A 12,994-nucleotide genomic window follows, 5' to 3' on the forward strand; every position below is an offset into this window, starting at 1 on the left:
CCTCATCTGCAAATGATCAAGTTCTGTATGTATGTTCCTGGAAGGTTTGCCTTAGGCAGGTAAGTACACTTTTTTAAAATCAAGTACGTGTGTGTGTGTGCGTGCGTGCGTGCGTGCGTGTGTGCGTGCGTGCGTGCGTGCGTGCGTGTGTGTGTGTGTGTGTGTGTGTACCACAGCACAACCTGTGGTAGTTGGTTCCGGGAACTGAACTCAGGACGTCAGGCTTCACCTTTCTGTGCTCAGTCCCTCCCAGCCCCGGTGTGTCCTCCTAAGTGCTCCAAGTGAGCGGCGCTGAGTGAGCCCCCGGCTGCCGGTGAGCATACATCTCTTCACAAAGTACTTGCTGTGGGTCAGGCCCTGAGGACACAGCAAGGACGAAGATGAGAGCTTGCCTTCAGAGTATCGGCCTGTGGGTGGGTGGGGGATGGGCCACCAGGAACAGGTAACACGTTTCACGTAGCAGGACTATAAAGAAACCAAGGGTTTCCCCTGCTCTTCCCGCCAGCCCACAATTCCGTCAACTACAGTGCTTCCGCTGTCCCCACTCGAACAACTAGTGTGCCGGGGGATGTCAACTATTTATTCTCTGGAGAGGAGATGAAGCAAGTGACTTGTCCTAGGCCACAGTCACTGGAGGTTGAACTGGGACCTCAGGTTCACCCCATTCACTCACTCCTCAAACGTGGTGGGGGTTTGTGTTGTAATCCAGGCAAACCTGGCCCCGCCTCTCACCCACCTCACTCGGCATCTTTAAAAGGCCCCACCCACTTCCGATCTCTCCTTTCGGGCTCGTTCCCGCCGTTCCCCTGGGGCACCGCAGGACTTTCCCCGTTTCCCTCTTCTCTTCTGTCCTCTCTCTACCTCTTTTCTTACCTCCCCTCAGTAAAACTTTCAATGAGTCACATCTGCAGGTCTGTTTCTCCATCCACCTGCCATCTATTACCCACCCTGGGACCGCAATCCTCGTGGTCCCCGCCCGAGATCAGGGACCTGCCACCTGCGGTCGCAACCCACTATTCATTATTCCTAAGTTTGAGCATGGCAGACACAGTCCTGGGAACCTGATGAGCCTGAAGTTGACTCATCAGTCACTGGGTCAGCCCAACACTCGCCTCTGCCTGAGGCTGTCTCGGTGACATCATGGATGCGATGAATCTGAAATAAAATTCTCCGAGGTGACAATAACACCTGCTCCGGCAGCTGGCATTTGCTGAAGAGGCTCTGCCAGGCACTGTGATGTGCTCCACACTGTCACTTGTGATGTGAAATGTCACTGTGGCAGCCACTGGTGAGCGGGAAGCGTGGGAGCAGGCCTGACGCCTGGGAAGAGGGGGAGAGGAAAAAAGAGACCAGAGCTCCAGACAGCACTTGCAGGCAGGGTTGCTGGGGACCAGCTGTCAGGCTGGGTGCTGGGGAGCAGCATCTGGGCCTGTGTGAAGGTTGCAGTGAGTCATGGGAGCAGTGGCCACTGGCAGTGACAGCAGCTTCTCCTTTTGTTCTTGTCAGGAACACCTTACTGAGCTTGAGGTGTAACTGGCATTCATTAAACTGAAGATACTTTGAATGTACAATTTTAGGGGTATTTATTTATTTATAATTATTTGTTTGTATCTTATGTATTTTGTATTTATTTATTGGTTTTTCGAGACAGGGTTTCTCTGTATTGTTTTGGAGGCTGTCCTGGAACTCGCTTTGTAGACCAGGCTGGCCTCGAACTCACAGAGATCCACCTGTCTTTGCCTCCCGAGTGCTGGGATTAAAGGCATGCGCCACCAACGCCCGGCTTGTATTTTGTATTTATATTTTGATGTTTTGCCTACATGTTTATCTGTGTGAGGGTGTTGGATCCCCTAGAACAAGAGTTATAGACAGTTGTTAGATATTATGGGTGTGTGCTAGGAATTGAACCAGGATCCTGTGAAAGGGCCGCCAGTGTTCTTAATTACTGAAGCACCCTCTAACCTCTTATTTACTTTAAATAGGGGCTAAGTAGTCAAGATTGGCCTTGAACTCTAGATCCTCCTGCTCCAGCTTCCTCAGTGCTCATTTTATTTGTATTATTTTTTAAATTAACTTACATGTGTAGATAGATATTCCAGGTTCCTGCCTTGCTTGAATTCCTGCCATGTATTTTGATCAAATATGTCACAAAAAACTGCTAAAATAGTTCCACACAAGTTAATTCAACATCCAGAAATGCTGATGAAAAATACACTCAGGGCACAACACTGCATCATTCAGAAGATATGACCACTGGAGTTTTATTATGGACTGTAAGAATTATCCAGGCCGGGCGGTGGTGGTGCACGCCTTTAATTCCAGCACTCGGGAGGCAGAGGCAGGCGGATCTCTGTGAGGTTGAGGCCGGGCTAGACCGATAGCCTCCGAAACAATACAGAGAAACCCTGTCTCATAAAAACCAAAAAAAAAAAAAAAAGAATTATTATCCAGGTTATTGATAGTCATAAAGAGAAGATATAAACAAGAAAAAAGTCATGTTCCCTTTCTCCCATTAATTCTGGGGAGAAACATAAAGCTAAAAAACTTGAAACTAAAAAAGTAGTATTTGATTGTACTTTCCCAAATCAAGAAAGCAATTTTACCATCAATAAATAGCTTAGGCCGGGCGTTGGTGACGCACCCCTTTAATCCCAGCACTCGGGAGGCAGAGGCAGGCGGATCTCTGTGAGTTCGAGGCCAGGCTGGACCGACAGCCTCCAAAACAATACAGAGAAACCCTGTCTCGAAAAAAAACCAAAAAAAAAAAAAATAATAATAATAATAATAAATAGCTTAGTGACTCATGTAATAAAAAGATGAGAAAAATAACAAAAACATTCACTGTACCTTTAGACTCACTTCAGATTAAATGAATATTGTATTCCCTAGTCAAGAAATCCATACAAACCAGTATGGTGGCCCATGCCTTTAGTCACAACTCTTGGGAAGCAGGGGCAAGTGGATCTCTGTGAGTTCCAGGACAACCAGGGCTAGTGAGACCCTAGCTAAAGAAAGAGAAGGAAGGAAAGGAAAGAAACCTACACAATGAATTCAAAACTTCAACAAAAACAGTACATTTATATTTTATTTACTGACCTCTTAAAACAGACTAAAATTCTAAGTTAAAGTGATATTCAACATAACAAACTGTTACAAAAAAAAAATACCTTCACTCTTGAGCAGACAACATGGGACATTACATGTAGATGGTAAAATCAGATTACAAATTCAAGTTAAATATGAAACAGTAGACTTCTGGCTCATTAGAAACCTAACAGTTCTGAGAGGCGTGCTATCTATGCTTAGTACTTTAGTTCAGTCTGAATAACCCTAACCCTTCTGAGAGACTTCCGGCGGGAATCACATGATGCCTGTTCTACATAGGGTGGTTTCAGCACATCACAGAGACCATCATTCTGCCGAACTTACAGTCACTCACTGCTCGGCAAGCGGTGCCACAAATCCCTTCTATTCAAACACAGTTTGAACCTGGCAAGGAAGGAAAAGCGAGCTCACTTTTCACAATGCCGGATCAGGCGCACTCAGCTCCACGTTTATTATAAACGGCACAAATGTTATGCTCCAAAAGAAACATACCAACACAGAAAAGGTTACACTTTATTTCCTCTTAAACACAATCTAGAAAGAACTAACTTTTCTTGCTAATTCATCAACAAATTACTGATATGAATTTACCAGAAAAATAATTATATATTTGCCCAACATCAAATGATCTGCAAAAAGTTTCTAAGGTATTTATTCAGTTTCCAAAAATAAAGGTTTTGTAACTGCGAGCACTGACATTCCCACTCTAAAGCAAGCCTCAGAGCACAGGCTGGTCCCTCAGTTCTCAACAGCTCAGTTACATAAATATTTTCTTTCCAACGTTCTCAGTTTCAAAAGCTATTTACTTCCCAAGAACATACAAACAGTCCTCATTTCAAACCAGTCATTCTGTTTCCATGGAGACAGTGCGGGATTCCTTGGCCACCATAAGTCGCATTAGTTGACTGTGGAATTTCTCAATCTTCTTTACGTCTTGAGCTTGGTCTGTTCTGTACACCAAACACTGTCAGAAAATGTAAAGACACACAAACTAAGCAAAGCTAAGTACTAGTAATGAGGGAAGCAGGGAAGTGGCCAAGTATCTGGGAGTCTTGTCTGTCTTTATTTTGCTCTGTTCTCTCTGGAGTCATACTGAGCATCCAACAATTGCTTTCCCACCGTTATTTTAAATGCCACGGCTGCAGACAAAATGTAAAAACTCTTGTAGAAACATCTCAAAAATGGCAAGTTAAATCCTGTCTGTAAGTACCAGTGGTCCCAGCTACCCTCTTCTGGCTTCCTGAGGTACCAGGCATGCACATGGTATACAGACATACATGCAGCAAAACACCCACACACTTAGAATAAGTTAAGTAAGTAAAGTAGGAGATCATTCTCAGCTACATAGCAAGTTCAGGCCAGCATGGGCTACAAGACCGTCACTATTAAGTTGGATTTATATATTTCCTACTTGAGAGAACAGTCTCTTACCAAATGCAGAAAAAACATCACTGGGGACATTAAGATTAAGTATCTTTTTTTTTTTAAAGGAAGTTAACAATCAAGTTTGCACCTTTAAAAATAATTCTGGCAGGGTTAGAGATATGCTCAGTGTGTGGATGGCCCTTGGAAAATGGGAGGGGGGAGAAAAGAGAGAGAGAGAGAGAGAGAGGGAGGGAGGGAGGGAGGCAGGGAGGGAGTGTGTGTGTATATATATAAGATCACTGGAAGTGCACAGGGTGAACTAAAATCACGGGTACCACTGAGAGACATTTCTAATAAATGAGGCAAGTAGGATGTTCCTAATCAGAAGAGAGCATCGTGAAGATGGAGAGCTGGTAGCAACAGGAAGAGGCAGAAGAGGCTTGAGTCAGCAAGTTCAGATGCCTAGTCAAGAGTAGGTATGGCATGTTAAAGGATCAAAATACCACTTTTCCAATAAACCAACAGTAGGCATAACAACAAAAGAAAAGAAGGGACCAAATACCGCCCCCAGGAAGGAGCCAGATGAAGAGCTGATAAGTTCCACTCTGGTAAGGCTAACTTTGAAGGGTGCATGAAGTAATGTTACTTGACTTTAGCATTAGAGCCTCAGAAGAAACATAGTCAAATACACAAATCTGTAAGCAGACACGAATATAGGAAGTACCAAACTGCAGGAATCAAACGAACTTTTCCAGAAGAAACAATAACAAAAAGATAGCCAAGGCCAGAATACTGGTAAAACAGTATTTATGGAGAAACATCTAATAATTAGCAAAGACAGGAGCACAGAAAAGCCAGGCCAACATAAAGAAAGCTAAAAGGGCTAACGCTTCCCATAGAGAATGGTCTTCATACCACAAGTGCACAAATGAACGTGAACTAATGAGAGCCCTGGGCTAGAGATCTCATCACAGCACGGTGGAGCCCACAGCAGTATGGTAGAGGGCTACAAGAAGAGACCAGCCGAAGGGAGGGCAGAAGGAGTGGAGAATCAGTAACAAGAAGAGACCAGCCGAAGGGAGGGCAGAAGGAGTGGAGAATCAGTAACAAGAAGAGACCAGCCGAAGGGAGGGCAGAAGGAGTGGAGAATCAGTAACAAGAAGAGACCAGCCGAGGGGAGGGCAGAAGAGCCGAAGGGAGGGCAGAAGGAGTGGAGAATCAGTAACAAGAAGAGACCAGCCGAGGGGAGGGCAGAAGAGCCGAAGGGAGGGCAGAAGGAGTGGAGACTCAGTAACAAGCCCCTGCCTTGGTTTCAAACATACCATTTATGGAGCCCGGCACGCTGGCCCACGCCTTTGATCCTAGCATTCTGTGAGTTCAAGGCCAGCCTGGTCTACATAGCAAGTTCCAGGACAACTAGAGCTACATAGAAAGAACCTGTCTCAAACAACAACAAACTACATACATAAAAATTTACTTCTTGCTGGGCGTTAGTGGTGCACACCTTTAATCCCAGCACTTGGGAGGCAGAGGCAGGCGGATCTCTGTGAGTTCCAGGCCAGCCTGGTCTACAAAGTGAGTTCCAGGACAGTTAGAACTATACAGAACTCTGTCTTGAAAACCCAAAAAGAATAGCTCTAGAATGCAGTTCTTTCCTATGGAATGCATGCACAATTAAGTACCCTAGATAGGTCACCGGCACAACTTCAAGAAAACGGTCAACTCAGACTCCCCAGTGCAACAAAAGAAGATGTATACTTACAACTAAGTCGTCTGTTACTTTGATACACAAATTCCCATCAACATGCCTGTACTTGAGAACCACACGTACCTGCAATAAAAATACTTATTTTAAAAAAAGGCAAAAACCGACATAACAATTTAGTCACTGGGTGCAAAAGCTCTTTAGAATAAATGCCCAAACACCAGAAAATACTTTCGCTGCAACCTCTTCCCTGAAATGAGGTAAAGGGGGGAAAGCCAGCCATTAGTTCAATTATGTCTGCTCTATTTAAACTTTAAGTAGATATATGCATAGGATACATGTGTGCACATATATGTAGAGCTATATGCTCTGTTCTTTACTTTGTTTTTTTTGCAGGTTATTTTTATGTGTTTAGACACTTAAGTGATTTCCCTGCATGTCTGTCTGTGCATATGAGTGCCTGGCAGCTGCAGAGGTCAGAGAAAGGTGGAGGAGTTCCTGCACTGGCGTTACAGATGCTTATGAGCTACCATCTGGGTGTGGGGCTGAAAACCAAAGCTGGGTCCTCTGCAAGAGCCGTCTTCCCAGCCCTGTGCATTTTAATTGAGAGAGGGCCTCGAAATGAACCTGAGCTTACTGATTGGCTGGGCTGGTGGCCTTCCCAGCCCTGTCCATTTTAATTCTTGAGAGAGGGCCTCACAATGAACCTGAGCTTACTGATTGGCTGGGCTGGTGGCCTTCCCAGCCCTGTCCATTTTAATTCTTGAGAGAGGGCCTCACAATGAACCTGAGCTTACTGATTGGCTGGGCTGGTGGCCAGTGAGCTCTGGACTCTGCTTGGCTCCCTCCTACTTTCTACACACTCAGTGCTAGAGTCACAGGTGAACACCACCCCACATGTACAGGGCGCTGAGGATCCAAACTTGGGTCCTTAGTTCACACAGCAAGCACTTACTCAGAGCCATCTCCCTAGCCCCTGTTTAAAAAACAAAAACAAACAAAATAACCCTCTTGTGTCTAAAGTTGGGTGTTGTATTTGTAGTTTGAAGAAAGGTACTAAAATTCCCGACACACACACCAAGGAATGTCTGAGATGGCCTGGCACTTTTGTCAGTCAAACAAATAAAAGGAAGAAGCCGGGCGGTGGTGGCGCACGCTGTTAATCCCAGCACTCAGGAGGCAGAGGCAGGCGGGTCTCTGTGAGTTCAAGACTGGTCTACAAGAACGAGTTCCAGGACAGCCTCCAAAGCCACTAAATAACTAAATAAATAAACAAACAAACAAACAAGTAAAAGGAGAAGCAGAGATGGCTGAAGCCCAGCTCTAGCCCTAGGAAGCCGTGCTATAGACAGTCACTCCACTCTCCTGCTGTACACACTCCTCGGGAAGGTGGGTCCAGGCTACTCAGCACATGGCCATCTTTATCATGGAGGCGGAAGAAGGCTCTGTTCCCTTGAAGGGAGTCCACCTGGAAGGTCTCCATGCCTTCTTCCCAAAGCCAGAATCACTCAAAACAGTGAGCACCGTGTCACAGGACACTTTCTGTTGCTTGCTATTCTACACTGACGTAGTCATGACATAATTTGGCTGTCAGCACACCCTCTACAACAGCACCCAAACTCCAACTTCGGTGAGCCTTTCTCTTAGTCACTGGTGAATGCAAACACAGTGACCAAAGCAGTTGGTGTTTTGCTATCAGTAACCCCTGTTTAGGTCACTTTAAAAACACAACACTAAGGATCACCCACCCTTTCCTGTCCTGAGCCCCCAATCCCAAAAGCCCACAAATTTAAAATGATTTCTGTGTGGCATCCTATAGCTTGTCTGACTGCACTGAGCCCTGCTGAGGTTGTAAGTGTTACACCTCTAAGAGGTCCGTGTTGGTGAGGACAGAGGGAAGCCGCACCCAGAACATAAAATAGCTACCTATGTTTACAATACCTGACCTACTCACTGAACTGTTAAATTCAGTACTATACATTTTTAAAATTTAGTTTGTAGGAACAAAGAGAAACCAAAATTTAAAAGATAAACTAAGCAAAACAACAATGCAGGATTTTAACTGTGGGCTAAACAATACTCATTGTTTTCACAGGAGAGTTATGGGCTAATGTTGCTGTAAGGTAAGTATCCATTTTCAACTGAGTCACAGAGACAAAACCTCAAGGTTCCTGTCCACTTAAGGACTTTGAGTTCAGCAAGCCAAAATGATCAGATACAAAAAGAATGAATTAAAAGTCCTAGAAGGAAAAATACTGGTAAAAATACTAAAAGGAGAAAAGAAGTTTCTACTGGGAAAAAGCCACTTTTCTTGGGAGGTAGCTTTGAGAAATACATATTTTGTTTTCCTACTGAGAAGGCTGGAGAAAACACAAGCAGCATTCTGTACAAAGATCTGATGTACTCTGTGGCTTCACCAAGTTGATAACTGAGAACTCTAGAAACGGGCTGGGAGTCGGGACTTTATTCAGTGATCTGAAGAACTGGTTTTAAGCAGAGGTCACTTCAATGTCTATCTTCAGGCAGCTGTGGCAGGAATCTGAAGCCCAACTAAGGGCTCTTTCCAGTCCACTGGTAGGTTAGCTTGGGAAAGGATGAGAGGCAATGTATGGGCCCCATGTTATACGCACTGGGGAGAGAAGGCAGAATCTCAGCGAACACTTCAGAGACCTGGCAACTGTCTTCTTTAGCCCTGCATGCATCAGAACTGGGGTTTAGACTTAAGCTCTTAGAGCAAACACCATCTTGGAACTCAGAACATGATTCATGCTCTATATCCCTCTCCAGTTGGGCAAAAAATGTGAAATACTAACAGAAGGCTACAATGAAGCAGAAGTTCGTAGGCTACTAGAATTTTCCACCTATCTATTCTAAACATGTTTCATCACCACAAGTCTGTCTGTCACTTCTATTTTCATTTTCCCTACACCTACCACCACATTCTTTTTTTTTTTTTTTTTTTTTTTTTTGGTTTTTCGAGACAGGGTTTCTCTGTATTGTTTTGGAGGCTGTCCTGGAACTCACTCTGTAGACCAGACTGGCCTCGAACTCTCAGAGATGTGCCTGTCTGCCTCCCGAGTGCTGGGATTAAAGGCGTGCGCCACCAACGCCTGGCACTACCACCACATTCTTAAAGACACAGTCACTCTGTGTGCTGGAATACTCTTTACCATTCTCCCACTAAGTTAAGCCTGTATTCACTGTTGACAGTGACTCTTGTGCCACCTCACTGCACGCGTCTCAACTCAGCAAAGGGCAAACAAAGGGCAATGAACCAGATGGAGGTACCAGAAGGCACCGCCGTCAAACTACACTTTCAAAAATGTCTCATTTATTTCACTTTGTAAATAAAACTGATGAACTATTATGCCAGTTTAAGAGTAACAGAATCATTAGTTTTAAATGTCGCCTTAGGACGAGGCTGGAAGAGGGTTATCTGGATCAGGCTGGCCTGTGGGCGCGTGGGGGAGGCCTGCTTACTGGAGCTGGGAAAACTGAATCAACTGTGGGCTGGGCCCTCAGCTGTCTGTGCAGGCAGGCAGCACGGTTTTTCGTCCCTTTCTCTCTGCTTTGCCCTGTGGATATAGCGGTTTCAAGTGCCTTTACCTAGTAAGCCAAATAAACCCCTCCCTCCCTTATACTGCTTTTTGTCAGGGCGTTTTATCATAGCAACAGAAACGAAACTAGAACAGATGGCACCATGAAAAGTCAGGAATGGTGGAATTTACCTCTAATTCCAGCACTCAGGTTGCTACAGAGGACCTTCAATTCAAGGGGGTTTGGGCTTAACATAGCAGTTCCTTTTCTCAAAAAATATAGAAAGAAAAAAAGAAAAAAGGAAAGAAAGGGTGAAAAAAGCTAGACTAGAAAGATCCAGAGTTTAAGATCGTCCTCAGCTACATAGTGAGTTAGAGAGGCCAGTCTGGGCTATGTGAGATGGGAATGTCTTAAACAGAAATGGATCAAAATGTTCCTGTGGTCCCTTCACGTTGCCTTACGACAGGATCTCACTGTGTAGCCTGGTCGGACCTCGAGTTACCTCTTCTTTCTTTTTTTTTTGGTTTTTTTTTTTTTTTTTTCGAGACAGGGTTTCTCTGTGGCTTTGGAGGCTGTCCTGGAACTCACTCTGTAGACCAGGCTGGCCTGGAACTCACAGAGATCCGCCTGCCTCTGCCTCCCGAGTGCTGGGATTAAAGGTGTGCGCCACCAACGCCCGGCTCTCCCTCTTCTTTCTTGAGCTTCCTGAATGCTGAGCTTACACGTGTACACCACCATTCCCGACCTGGACCAACGGCCACTTATAATAGCAACTTATCCTGCTGCAGCTGGACACAAGCTTGGTTCCCAGTGCTCACATGATGGGTGGCTCACAATCATCCCTAACTCCAGGTACCCTCTTCTGACCTCAGCAGGCATCATGCATGAACAGGGTGTACCTACATACACAGGCAAAACACTGCACACATACAAGTTAATGAATTAATCTTTTAAAAAGATGATCCTCGAAAAAACAAACCTGCAGTAAGTTCTGCTGTGACAAGCTGCCAGCCCCAGCTAGGTGGTGGTAGTGCATGCTTTTAATCCCAGCACTTGGGAAGCAGAGGTAGGATCTCTATGAGTTCAAGGCCAGTCTGGCCTACAGAGCAACTTCCAGGATAGCCAGGCTACACAGAGAAACCCTGTCTGGAACAAACAACCAAATACAAAAACAAATCGCATGGGGCTGGAGAGATGGCTCAGAGGTTAAGAGCATTGACAAAAACAAATTGCCAGCATCAATGTATGTTTAAAAAGTTTTTGCTTATCATTGTGTGTGTGGTTAGAGGGCAACTTTGGGGAGTTGGTTCTTTCTTCCCCTCTTTATGTAAGCTCTGCATGCTGGGCATCTCCCCAAACTCCAATAAATAACTTTAAAAAGTTTGAGTTATACGCTGGTCACTAGAAATGATCCCGAGTCTAGGTCTTGAGATCTATTAACTGCTTCTCGTTTTCTTTTTCTCTAGTGGGCATATTCACAAAATATGCTTCCACTGTACCTTCAAAATTCCTCAAGGAATAGTGACATTTACCTCCGTGTCTCTCACAGGACCTGTTCTGAACTGGTGAAATGGGAGTGGGGAGATTCGCTTTGGGGAATGAAACCGTTTGCAAGCACTCTCAGGATTTCAAAACGACCACTGACCCATAGAGAGACTAAGAAAGCCCGTCTTCCTGGAGAGTGGGGCAGGTGCTTCCCCGCGTGCTTCCAAGGCTGTCTGCGTGGCGGCATAACATCAGCACCACTTTAAAGACATTAGGGACTCTTACGCCTTTACGGCAAGGGAAGAGGCACCGAAATAAGTGACGGACAGGAAAGAGAAGGTGCAGGGGGAGGAGCCCCAGCCTCGGCGACACGTCAACCAACCCAAGCCATAGCGGAAGTCAGGAGTTCCCTCGGGCAAGGCCACCGTAGAGCCCGCCGCTGAGAAATCGGCTCTGAGAAATCGTGCCGTGGTGGGCACGGTCGCAGCCTCGCTGGGTCCCGAGTCAGACGGAAGGCGACAGAAGGCGCAGTGGGGCTCGAGGGCAGACGCCGCTTCCAGGATGGGCTGCAGCCGTGCCAAAGGCAGAGAAGACCCCGCTAACGACTCACCTTCATGGGGTCGGCGAGGTAGAGCTTCTCGGCCGCGCGGCTGAACTCCTCCCAGGTCTGGAACTGAGGCATCGCGGCTTCGGGCAGCGAGAGCCGAGGCCACGGAGGAAAAGCCGCAGTCGCACCCGCAGCCCACCTCCCTCCTGCAACCGCCCACGGCGCTGCGCTCCGGCGGCACGATGATGGACGCCCACTAGCGGCCGCGCCATTGGTCAGCCTCTGCCGCGCCGGTCCAATGGGCAGGAGGCGTTGCCGCCAGGGGCGGGGCCTCCGCATAGAGAAGTCCGGAGCGGGGAGAGGATGGCGGCCGCCACAGCGCCGCCTGCAGGGCTGGAGGGGTGGTGCCCGGGCCGTTGTCTTCTCTCCCCGACTCTCATTTTAAAAAGTTCTGTCGGCGCCCAAGTTAACGGTGATGACAAGGTCCGGCTGTCACACTCGCAGCCTAATCAAGGAGTTGGAGAGGCATAACAGGAGTGCAAACAAAAACTTTGTGTGGTAGACTTCTGTACTGGTTAAACGGAGCAAAGAGGAGAGGCTCAGAAATAATACAAGCTAAGCAGGCAAGCACATTCTAGATTCGCGGTGTACTTAATATGAAATGTCTTGGGAGTGGAGGAAGAGAAGATGCAAGGAGCGAAGGAAGTCACGTCGTGGCACATACTCAGATAAGAAATTTGAGTATGGGTGCCGGGCGATGGTGGCGCATGCCTTTAATCCCAGCACTCGGGAGGCAGAGGCCAGAGGGCAGAGGGCAGAGAGGCAGAGGCAGGTGGATCTCTGTGAGTTTGAGACCAGCCTGGTCTATAAAAGCGAGTTCCAGGACAAACTCCACAGCCACAAAGAAACCCTGCCTGGAAAAACAAAACAATAACAACAAAAAAGGGCTCAACAGTGAAGAGCATTTGCTGCTCATCCATAGGACCTGAGTTCAGTTCCCAGCACCCACATGTCAGCTCGCAACTGTCCGAAACTCCAAAGAACCCAACACCCTTTTCTGGCCTCCATAGGCACCAGGCACAGAGGTACTGCACAAACATATATGCAGGCAAAAGACCCATGCACACAAAGTTAATTTTAAAAATTGAACTGTTTCCTCCACGTAATGTTTTTAATTACTTATTTTAACTTTATTCTTATGTGCATTGGTGTAAAGGTATCAGATCCCCTGGAACTGGGGTTACAGACAG

General features: G+C 46.4%; 1 protein-coding gene across 1 annotated transcript; it reads right to left on the minus strand.

Annotated features, from left to right (window-relative positions):
- Positions 1–3,067: 3,067 nt before the first annotated feature.
- Positions 3,068–11,988, minus strand: Srp9 (signal recognition particle 9). The gene is made up of 3 exons (XM_005078123.4): positions 11,808–11,988; positions 6,233–6,301; positions 3,068–4,069 (listed from the first exon to the last, which is right to left on the minus strand). Exons 1-3 carry the CDS (start codon positions 11,877–11,879, stop codon positions 3,950–3,952), a joined length of 261 nt encoding a protein of 86 aa, XP_005078180.1. The 5' UTR covers positions 11,880–11,988; the 3' UTR covers positions 3,068–3,949.
- Between the last annotated feature and the right edge of the window lie 1,006 nt (positions 11,989–12,994).

Source organism: Mesocricetus auratus, unplaced genomic scaffold (assembly GCF_017639785.1).
Source record: "Mesocricetus auratus isolate SY011 unplaced genomic scaffold, BCM_Maur_2.0 Super-Scaffold_100676, whole genome shotgun sequence".
Lineage (NCBI taxonomy): Eukaryota > Metazoa > Chordata > Mammalia > Rodentia > Cricetidae > Mesocricetus > Mesocricetus auratus.

Coding starts and splice junctions, on each gene's coding strand:
- Srp9 (XM_005078123.4), bottom strand. CDS start 11,879: ATGCCTCAGTTCCAGACCTGGGAGGAGTTCAGCCGCGCGGCCGAGAAG. Junction 6,302..11,807: donor ACCTCGCCGACCCCATGAAG/GTGAGTCGTTAG, acceptor TTTTTATTGCAG/GTACGTGTGGTTCTCAAGTA. Junction 4,070..6,232: donor AAGTAACAGACGACTTAGTT/GTAAGTATACAT, acceptor ATTTTCTGACAG/TGTTTGGTGTACAGAACAGA.